General features: G+C 41.1%; 1 protein-coding gene across 1 annotated transcript; it reads left to right on the top strand.

The window, feature by feature from the left end:
* Positions 1-905: 905 nt before the first annotated feature.
* On the top strand, positions 906-11,032 carry LOC141013610 (cilia- and flagella-associated protein 20-like). Its single transcript, XM_073487392.1, has 6 exons — positions 906-989; positions 1,099-1,178; positions 1,258-1,369; positions 1,465-1,653; positions 1,745-1,837; positions 10,686-11,032. Exons 1-6 carry the CDS (start codon positions 906-908, stop codon positions 10,728-10,730), a joined length of 603 nt encoding a protein of 200 aa, XP_073343493.1. The 3' UTR covers positions 10,731-11,032.
* Positions 11,033-11,372: the final 340 nt, after the last annotated feature.

Below are 11,372 nucleotides of genomic sequence, written 5' to 3'. Positions count from 1 at the left end.
TTTTAGTGTGTGTGTGTGTGTTTTAGTGTGTGTCAAAATGCCAAACAAACTGCTGTAGCACAGACCTCGCCTGACTACTAGCAGATGAATTCATCTTGGTTTCTTATGAAAGTAATAAGGGACTTTTGATTTATGTTGCATCGCTGGTGATGTCATTTTACAGAGTGCCTGGTTAATGTTTGATTAAAACTTTCTTGGCTTGTTCAAACATTTGAAACCTTTGTCAGATCTATCCTGGTCCGGCTTGTTTAAAGTGCTGGAGACAGAGAGGAAGGAGGTCCCACTTGACACTTTAGTGGCATTTAGTGGGGGGAAGGAGTTCTGATAAATAGGAGGAAGCTGAGATATATTCAATATTTTGGTTAGAGGACTTCATGACTAAGACTAGTGCTTTGGGCTGGCTTGATTGTCAGTGCTGGGCATGAATCCTAAATTACTTGTAGGATATTTTGGAAGTTGGATCAACTCTATTATCTTGGCTTGTTATTATCATACATAAAATGAATGTGAAAATAGCTCATTTATAATAATCATTGGGATTCATTTAGTCAAAACCACTAAATGAGCCCTCATATTGAAGATTTGGGTTTTATTATTAAACTCATTCCGCGAAGACCCGCCCTAATCTGCCTCTAATTGGCTTGATTGGTTGCTCTTGTTGGGGTTAGAAGAGCAGCCAATCAGAAGCTTAGAAGGGGGCGGGTCTTCGTGAAATACAAGCTGCGTCACCTAACAACCACCATGGAACCGCTTAAATATTCTGTTCCTTAGCAACACAAAATAGTGAAGAGGTTAGCAACAGATTTAGTAAGTAAACAGTGTTTACTAACTAAATCTGTTGCTAACCTCTACATTGTACTAAACACAAGTGTAAAGCGATCGTGGACGAACATAACTCAGAGAAGATGTTTAAAAACACATTTCAAGGCAGATTCTTGTGTATTTTCTACAGCATCGGCAGCAAACCGCTTCAGATATGGGATGAAAAGGTAAGCAGCGATTCAGAGTGGATGCTATGAAGCTTATCAAGCTTCCTTAGCTGGCCGTGCTAAAGCTAACTAACTATATTTCCATTGACTGCGCAGCCTATATACACAGGCGAGGAATGGTCACATCCAGAGAGTCACAGACGATGACATCCGCTCCCAGGTGTTGGAGGTCGAGGGGGCAAACGTCTGGTGAGTTTGTGTCTGTTGAACTGATTCTTCAGCTCAGGGCAACTCATTAAAGCACCCTCATCTCTTCTCGTCTCTGTAGTACCACCTACATAGCATGTCCTGCAGACCCCAAGAAGACACTGGGCATCAAGCTTCCCATTCTTGTTCTGATCGTCAAGAATGTGAAGAAGTATTTCACCTATGAAGTCGAGGTAGGTATATTCACTCTCACAGATACCGACCTGTTCCATGTTTTGGTGGTATAAACAAGTAAAGTGGACATATTCTCCCATCTTTAAACTTTCAGGTGCTGGATGATAAAAACATTCGCCGGCGGTTTCGGTTGAGCACCTACCGAAGCACGACGCGAGTGGACCCGTTGCTCTGCACCATGCCAATGAAGCTGGACGACGGCTGGAACCAGATTCAGTTCGACCTGTCGGACTTCACCAGGAGAGCCTATGGAACCAATTACCTTGAGACGCTGCGTGTACAGGTCAGTGCACAGAGACAGATTAGAAACCAGCTACAACCCTGACTGTATTCTCTTTCAGTTGCTAATGTCTGACCTGCTGTTTTCCTCTCAGATCCACGCTAACTGTCGAATAAGGAGAGTGTATTTCTCAGACAGACTGTACTCTGAGGACGAGCTCCCAGCAGAGTTTAAACTCCGCCTGCCTGTCCAGAAGCAGAAAGCCAAGGTGAAACACACACATCCACGCACACACATCACTGCATTTACTTAGAACACCACATATAACGTGTCTTACCCCCCTGTCTGTTTTTGTGTTTGTCTCTTGCAGCAGTAGATATTCTCACCCTGCTCTCTTCCCCTGGACCTGATGTGGAGTTTTGATGTGTAAGATGTTCTGCACAATAAAGTTTTTTATGGACCCATATGTCCTCAATTTCAATGCATGCTGTATTTTAAAGACCACAGTATCAATACGAGCCAAATAACCAGGAACTTCACAATAATCCAGATACCTACTACTAGAATGAAGGCCCGGTGCTGGTGTTTAAAACACAAAGGAAAACAGACGAGTCCATTCATCAAATATAAATAATCTTTATCAAACAACACAAATAATCTCAAGTGAAAGGCTATGAAAGTGATTTGCATTCCCAAAACATATAATCTTTGATTCCCTTTGGATTTCTGTGTACAGTATGAACAGATCAGCAATACATTCATTTCACTAAATGTTGCATCAAGAATTTTGATACCCCTGTCTTCAGCATAAACACTGTGACTTCATATTTTCCTTCTCGCGATGTCAGAAAAACAAAACAAAGCCAGGTCTAATTAACAGTAAACAACTGAACTGTGTGAACACATTGACACACTGGAGAGTCACGCAAATGAAAACAAGAAAGAATTAATTGCACCATTTAAGTATGAGTTCAAATTAGCATTAAATGTCTCTGCCAGCATATTCTGTCACAGACTGACCCGAGTAATTTGAATCTTTTAGTGGTCAAGTCTTTCCACTGCACAAATGTGCATTTTGGCATTGAGATACAGGAGTTGCAAATATGGTACTCAAGGCATTGTTGCTACATCTGCTGCCTCAGCAATAATCCTCAGATGTTCACTCTTTATAAAACAAAAGACTACTGCAACACAGGTTTTAAACTGGGTGACGTGTTGATAAAAGTCAGATCGGATTAATGGATGTATAAAGCTGCCATTTGTGCGCTGAAATACCAATAATGTGATAAGATTTACATATGGCTCTCATTAACAACAACTGATTTAAAAGTTAACACTTGAAAAAGGTCATACTGCTATAGGGTTACACTTGGACAAGAGTTTGAAGTAAGGGCAGTAAGTGTTATAAACTGTTAGTATAAAATGTTTGTACGTGTTGAGAGTAAGCATATTTTTCCCAGCAGGCACGTATAGATTTTCTGTCAACCAGCAAATTACAAGATATACAAATTATTTTAACAAAACACATTTTCCTTACACGATTGCTTTAACTTAAAGAATACATTCATAGAAATCTATTGCTTTAGTCAACAGCATGCATCTCTTTAACGTGCAAAAAACGTTAATTGGTTCAAATCAGTAAATCAACTACTGCAGTAAATCATTGATTGTAAATAAAATACAACATAAATGATCATTTCTAGATGGCAAAACATAACTGCAGAAAGATACAGCTGTACAACGTATAAAATAAAGCTGATAAGTCAAACGCAACACAAAAAATACAATAAAGCCAAGGCAGACAACACATCTGTAGCATGTACTGATACACTTAGAGCTTGCATTGATGTCATTAGTAGTTGAGAAATAGAGGCGGAGAGGCTGCCTGGAGGTCCACGACTGTACGAGTAGGGTCCTTCTCAGTCTTCAGTTTCCTGCCTTTGACCACATTTGTTTAACAAATCTTTTTATTATAAATGTCTGTAATACTCAACAACCTCATTGCTTCAAGAAGAGTGTTTTATACAGAATACTTGTAAAAATCACCGTTGATCTTGTTCACAAATTTAACAAGTCTGTGTTTTTGAATCTTCTCAGGATGATAAACCAAACAAGCGGGGCTGTTCTTGTCATAACCGACAAAAAGTCCCTGGTCACATCTGGAATCAAGCTTTCTCTTGTTCTGTTTGTAAGTATAACGTACAGATCCAAATGTCTGCATTTTGGACAAATGTGGCTTTTTATCTGTCAGCATCTGGTAAGGGGTCTTCCCTGTTCGCTTATTAAAGCATCTGTTGCGTACTATGGCCGCCGTTTGAACAGCATAGTTCCAGAGACATTTGGGTAGCTGACTTTCAATTAGCATACATCTGCCCATTACAAAAAGAGTACGCCAGCCCCTCTCAGCGGTACCGTTTTGGTGAGGTGAATACGGGGCTGATGTCTCCTGCTCGATACCATTCTTCCTTAATAGTGATGTGCGAGTCATGAACGAATTGTTCAAAACTCGAGATTCTTTTTACTGACTCGGGAGTTACGAGTCATTGTCGCCATTAACTTGTTCACTGACTCACCGCTGCTACCGTCAGCTAACTACAAAGAGGAAACATGCCATACAACTGTTATTCTAACTGCAATTGCGTAAATGTATCAAGCTAATTGCTGTATTAGCTCCGTGGCTGAAGCAACGGCTCTGGTCATTATTTCAACTCAACTCCCCTGTCTCCTCTCCTTTCTGCCCCGAGCTGAGCTGTATCACAGGCTGATACAGAAAAGGAACAATTGACTGACCCAGTAGCTCCAGCTCACTCGCTCTCCCTCCCAGCTCATAGAGCCCCTCCCTTACCTGAGTAACTCGCATTCCATGGCGCACACTCTGGGTGACTGACTCAAGTGACTCAAGTGACTCAAGTGACTCGAAAACCCGATTCACTTTAGTGAGTGACTCATACAAACTTGAGTCAGTAAAAGGAATCGAGTATACCATCACTATTCCTTAACAGGGTCTGGAAATCCCTGCACATAAACTCTGTGCCGTGTTCAGATCTGATACACTTTATCTTTCCATAAGGGGCAGTATCTGCTAGGAACTTTTCAGCTGCCTGCACCGTATCGCTCTTTGTCTTAAGAAAGTATACAAACACTGCTTTAGAATAATCATCAGTGAATGACTGCACATATTTGTCCCCATCAATAGACTCATTAGCTACTGGACCTGCTAGGTCTGTGTGCACCATCTGTAAGGGAGCCTCTGCTCTTGTATCAGGGTCTCTACTTCGGGTTTGAACAAACTTTCCCTGAATACATACCTCACACTCTTCATCAGGCTTAATAGTCTTCCCCTTAATCTGCATACCATTAACCACATTTTGTAATCTTTGTACATCCTCATAGTTGCAGTGGCCTAATATTTCATGTCACGTCTGCATGTCGTGATAAGTATTACACTTATCACTCTCCTCAATCTCAGTGTGCAAATAATACAACTTGCCATACACATGAATGTTAAACCTGGTACCGTCTTTATGTGTCAACATGTCCTGTCCTTGTTTAAATGTGACCGTTGCTCCGAACGCGGTGGCTGACTTCACCGAAAAATGTCTTGGGGGTAAGACGGTATAAACAATGCGTCTCTCAGCGTTGCTCTACGTCGTTGTCCCGTACTGTCTACCTCTGCATTCCCCTTGCATTGAGCCACACCTTTGCACAGGGTGCCATCTGCCGACTCCACACAGTGCGTCTCCGGCTTGAACGTGTCGTCAAAGCCTTTAAACTTGACTTTATCGGTAACGATGTGGGAAGTAGCTCCAGTGTCAACCATCAAGCCCTTCTCCTGGATGTTGCGCGCTGGCTGCTGCTGAACCCCGATGTCTGCGTCCTTGATCCTGAAGGCATAATCCGCTGCTGCTGCTCCAGATCAGTTGCCGCTCTCATCTGCGACTTTCCTTGCTCCATCTTGTTTACCTTTACGTCTACAAGTGGCATCGTTGTGGGTGTCACTGTTACAATGACTGCACCATGTCTTTCACCGACATGCTTTCGCTCGGTGACCCTTCATGCCACACTTGAAACATACAATGTCTGCATCTTCATTGCTCCTGTGCCGTGCACTTGACTTGGCGCCACAGTCCTCATCACATTGTCACTGGACTCGGCTGCGGTTAGCTTCTCTGCTTCAAAACTACGCAGCTTTGTTTTGAATTCTGCAAATGTTATATTGTCCTCATTATGTCCTACATGTATTGCAAATGGCTTAAAACTTTCAGGCAGCCCTTGTAAAACCATAGCAATCAGCAGACCATCTCCCAATGTTTCACCTGCGGTCCGCAGCGCCGTAATGGCGGTCTCTGCCCTGATGATATAGTCTGTAACCGTCTCGCTGCTCGTCTTCTGAAGCGATGTCAACATGGTGTACAGGTTGATAATGCGGGGCTTTCTCCTTCCCGGCACAGTATTCCCTCAATATTTTCAGTGCTTTTCTTGCATTGTCAGGTGCATCTCTCATAATTAAGGAGAGGCTCTTATCATCCAAAAGTTGAATCAAGTCGGCGTACGCATCAGCGTACCGTCTGCCGCTACCTCATTTTGGATGTTGGGTTCTCTCAGAACCGTATTCTTTAATCCTAATAAATGCAAATGTCCCAGCACTTTAGTCTCCCACAGTTCATACTGGATTTCATCTCCGTCGAACATGAGTCGAGGCAGCCTGCTTGTTCCTCGTGACTCCATAATGCTATCTGTTAGCCGTTAGCACGCTGTCCGTCACGACTTTCTACCGGCGATTAAACATCCAAAACTCTTTCCCGAGTTGCTCCTGGGCCCAAAACCTGTTGAGCTTTGCAGCTTCACTAGCGCTGCACTCGGGGAATAACCCGACGGAGGCAGTAATACTCTTTAGCCCTTTTTGGCAACTTTAATTGAGACTAACACGACCTCTAATTTTCTTCAGTCATGGAGGAATGAACTCCAAACCCCACATACAGAAAAACAAGCCTGGGCGTGGCCTAAACAAAATGCAGACTGTCCTCCCCCAAAAAGCGACCCCATAGGTCGTTTGTACAAGCAGCTCATCACGACCTACAGTTACGTTTTAAAGTTAAGCGACCTCTAGTGGTCGTGTTAATAACGACAATCTGGAGTCTCGGGTGTGTCGTCATCATATGACCTTTGACCTTCGTTACCAATCAAAATGCGATGCGCCAAAAGAGGGGGAGTGGCCCACTCATTTCACTGAAGGTTGTATCCCTGCTAAGTCCGGCAAGTTTGCGTATTTTATTTTATTTTGACATGTTTATTTTAAGTAATCGTGGTGATTGTCTGCATTTCATGTGTAACTAAGTTAGTTCAGTGTGTTGTTTTAGTTACATATCAGTTACTAATGCCACTACAGGCATTGACAAAAACAGTAATTTTATCGCGCACAACACAGGAGTTGCTCCGGTGCTAACTAACCGAACAAAACCCTTTAAAACACCAAAGTCACATAATAACAATGACGTTGGTGTTTTAAAGGGTTAGTTCGTCACACAATAACACAAACAAACTAACCGATTGAGGCAGCAGTAGACCAGCAGCTCTCGTCTCCTGCGAGGTAAAATTACTGTTTTTGTCAATGGAGTCTGGTGGCGAGCGTGACAGAAAGGCTGTTTCTGGTTAAACAAAACGGATCTTACTCTTTATCAAAAAGGTCTGTCTCTGTAGGGATCCTTCCATAGTGTTATCAGACACTTCTGAACAATCTGAGCCTGTCTGGCAAAAATAAGCACTTTTAGTGGACGTGCTTAGATCGTATGCAGTTGCCCAAAAGGATTAACGTTAATTTGCAGCCATGCAGCCCGTTTCACTGCTGCTGGCTGGGGCGATCTACTGGACCAATGTTAAATATAAATGTTTATTTCAGTTGCAACAAGTAAAATACATGGTTACACAACTAATCTTAGCTCATCTGTTTTGTTTTTTGTTTTTCAGGTCTTTGAACGTCAAACCACTTTTCTATTAGCATTGAAATATTTTAAATCCAACAGTTCTTTTAAGAGCCAGTTTCTTATTCCTTCTCTCTGTTACACTAATTTCCTTGTCTCTCATAGCTTTTGCTTTGTCTCTCATTGTGTTTATCTCTTTGTAGCCCTGTGGCCCTTATTTTCATTCATTTATATGCAGACATTAAAATGTTAATGTTGTTAAGAAATGACAGTTCATGAAGTGTAAATATGTTTAAAATGTGTTGGATTATAACATGTTAAAACATTCATTCTATATACAGTTAAAAGTCAGAGAAGAAAAAGAGTGGTGTTAGTTCTAAAAATCATTCATAGTTGGTTGTCTGCACAAATACCGGCAGACCACGTTTGTTTGTGGGGCCGTGAAGCATCCTTTATTCTCTCATCTCTGTTGGTATGTCTGTAGTCCTTAGCCAATCCTGTCCTCACCTTGTTCTTACCAAATGCCAAATGCTGTTCAAGTTTGATGTGTTCACATCATTTGAGCAGATGAAGTTGGCCAGCCCAGCTATATCCCAACAAGCATTTCTCAAAATGCTTGAACATCAATCCCTTTGCACAGGACGAGTAAGAACTCTCTTTTCATTAGAAAAATATTTGAATTCCAAACTTTAAATTAATACCATCCTTGTTCCCAGACAGGTAATATTTGTGGCGATACCTTCCACAGAGTCTTTCGAGAGTTTGCCTTCTGCAACTTTAAGAAAGAAGATCTGTGCCTGGTGGAGCCCTTTAAATGCCCAGCATGCACACCAGACATGCTGGCTATATCTCCAGATGGTAATAAAATCATTTAAAATACATTGGTGACTTATTAACTAAACAATAAAACCTTTATGGATGTGTGATTATGCTGTAAAACAAATTCTTCTAATTTAACAGGACAGATGAACCATCTCTTTTTGATGGACTGTTCATCGCACAAGATGCCAAAGTTTCTGCCTTTGTTGACCAAGTCAGAAGTCAGATGATGAGTGTAAGTATTTATTCAACCCTCTAACCATTATTATTTTTACTTGTCCCAGGGCTACATGTAACAGATTGTATCTACTCTCAGAAGACTGGTCATGATGTCTGTGGGCTGGCAACATTTACAGCAGGCAGAGAAACATCACAGAAGTCCAGGGCCAAGGTGGATGAGGAGGGCCTGGAAATAGCTGTGTGCAGACATGGAATCTTGCTGCAAGGCTTAAATCACTACCGTGGTGAAATATATGCCTACCCCATGTTCCTGCAGAAGGAGCTGGCTCAAGCTGCTAATACAACATTCTTTTGTATGGACATTACTTGCAGGTAGTCATAACCATGGCCACTGATGTTTTAAGTTGTCTTAATCAGTATTTTTAGGCCACATAGAGGCACAACAACCCGACTAGCTAAAAATTACACATTTCAGCTATTATGGCTAAATTGTTATCTGTTTACTACTTGCACATCCAGCAGATATAAGGCAACATTAGCATTCATTTGGCTACATGTTGTTCTTTGATTGGTTACTGGGATTGTACTGGTGACTTCCTAGGTCCTGGTTTTTCTCCTCACCATTATGCTATCAGGCACCCCAAATATTAAGTGGTTTTCCCATTACAGGTATTGGCCCTATTTGACGAAGATGGCAGAGAAGTTGCCTGAGCTCCAACCACTCACAGTGATGAAGCAATTCTCTCTGTAATGCATGCCAAGGCTCACACTGGCAAATGTGAGGTACAGTGTGCAAGTTAAATGTGTATGTGTCACAGGATGTTTTTGAGGAACATATCCCTACAGTCTCTTGCACAGGAAACATTGAGCTTGCTTTTTTATCTCTTCAGGTACAGGTGTTTCAGAAACGGTAGTCCACATTAGTGAAATCATTTAGTACGTTATATGCAACCCTGTTATGTACTTGTAAAGGTTCTTGTAACTGTTACAATTGGTGAGCAAACTGTACAGCAGGGCCGTCTGCAGGATAGACTTCCAAAACCCATGAAATGGATCTGTAATTTAAATATCTATAATATAGAAATACTCATTGAACAGAGGCTAAAGCTTCAACCAACAGCAGTTGTGATAGCTTTGCAGGCATCGTGGTAAAGAGCCTAATTCTACCCCAGAACATTTTAGACTTTCTGAATTTGCTCATGACACTAAATTGAACTGAGAATGCACAGTCTAAGAAATATGATTCTAATGCTGAATGTCTTGATCTTATTGTTATGTTTTGGAGCAGGTGAGGTGGGGTGGCAGAAGCCAGGATGGTGCAGGAAATACTGTTGGCGAGGAGGTGGAACAGGTCAATAGCTTCCTCTCAAGGGCAGCTCTGACTACAAAATACATGACCAAGTCAGGTTGGTATAAAAATTATATGCTTTGACACAGTACCAGATTTTAAAATTGGTTTGAATTTGCATCTTTCTGTTTTATTTTTACAGGCAGAGCAGATATGATAACTGTGCTTGCCATGGGAGGGAACCAGAGGAAGGTGGAGAGTCTCTACAAGACACTGGCAATATTTTCTTTTGGCTCCCAGGAGTTTTTCCACTTCGCCCCACTGTAAGACAGAAAGTATACCTAATCACATTGTTCGTAACTGTTTGGAGTACTATGCTGCCACTGTACTATTTACAATGAGATATGGAATCATCAGGTATTGATACCTCAAAATATAGCATAAAACTTGTACAACTGCCTGCAAGACTTAACAGCAGATTGAAATCATTTTCTGAATTACAGTATGTTTAGAACATCGTTTTAATTCTGTACACTGACAGTAACATATTTTTCATTGATTTGGTTCTGTATTCAGAATCAGCTTTATTCTCATTGTTCAAGTCAATGAAATTATAGAGCAGCTCCCAACACCTACAGCTGATAAAAGGTAAGCGCTTAAAACCAACCACAACAGTAGTTAAAAACCTCATTCAATAGTTAATAGTTAAGCACACCAGATTTCAAATGAAATTTATATGACGTTCAAGTCTGGACTTGAAGCTGTAATGGTGTTTAGAGATGTTATTGATCGTAGCAAATTTTATCCATTTGGATTTGTGTAAAAAGGGCTAAGTAGTTTGTCTGATGTAATGTAAACACCCTTAGATCCATCCATCCAGCTGACAGCTGAGGGAACACCCTGGACAGGTCGCCAGTCAATCACAGGGATGACACATGGAGACAGACAACCATTCAGACTCACACCTACAGGCAATTTAGATTCACCAATTAACCTAACCTGCATGTTCAGGCAATTCCTTACCATGTGGAGTCATGTTGCATTAGACACAACCCAGGCCAAAACTGAGAAAATTGTGGCATTCACGGGTTATTTTATAACCTTGTTCAGGCAATTAGTCTTAATTTGAAGTCACAGATGTACTCATTTTTGTTTCAGTGGTCAAAGGTGTACTCACTTTTGTTGCATTGAGGTTGTACTTTGAGGTCTGTATTTTCAATTTAGTCTATTTAACCTGTTGTTTTTTAATTACAAATAAGATAAAATACCATACCCTTCACCCTAAAATGCTACAATTATTGTAAGATGATACAATTTTGAATTATTTAACATTTTAGTGATAATGCACAGGGGTATACTTACTTTTGTTGTATACTGTATTTTTATTTTAAATCCAATGCACTACACTGCCCAAACATTATTTGACCGCTATGTGACTTGCTTGACAATCAGACTTTTCTGTCACTGATCAAACTGCAGTTAAAGTTGAAGACATGTTTATATTTTTGTTAGTCCTGTTGCCCCAGACCCAATCATCTACAGTAAAGTAAAGTTCAGAAAACATAATTACCATC

This window comes from Pagrus major, chromosome 18, assembly GCF_040436345.1.
Source record: "Pagrus major chromosome 18, Pma_NU_1.0".
NCBI lineage: Eukaryota > Metazoa > Chordata > Actinopteri > Spariformes > Sparidae > Pagrus > Pagrus major.
The sequence above is the reverse complement of the archived record's forward strand: the minus strand, read 5'-3'. Positions and strand labels throughout refer to the sequence as shown.

Excerpts from the sequence above, each read along its gene's own strand:
- LOC141013610 (XM_073487392.1), top strand. The coding sequence starts at position 906 with ATGTTTAAAAACACATTTCAAGGCAGATTCTTGTGTATTTTCTACAGC. Across the intron at positions 990-1,098 it reads TTCAGATATGGGATGAAAAG|GCGAGGAATGGTCACATCCA; the intron begins GTAAGCAGCGAT and ends CTATATACACAG. Across the intron at positions 1,654-1,744 it reads TTGAGACGCTGCGTGTACAG|ATCCACGCTAACTGTCGAAT; the intron begins GTCAGTGCACAG and ends TTTTCCTCTCAG.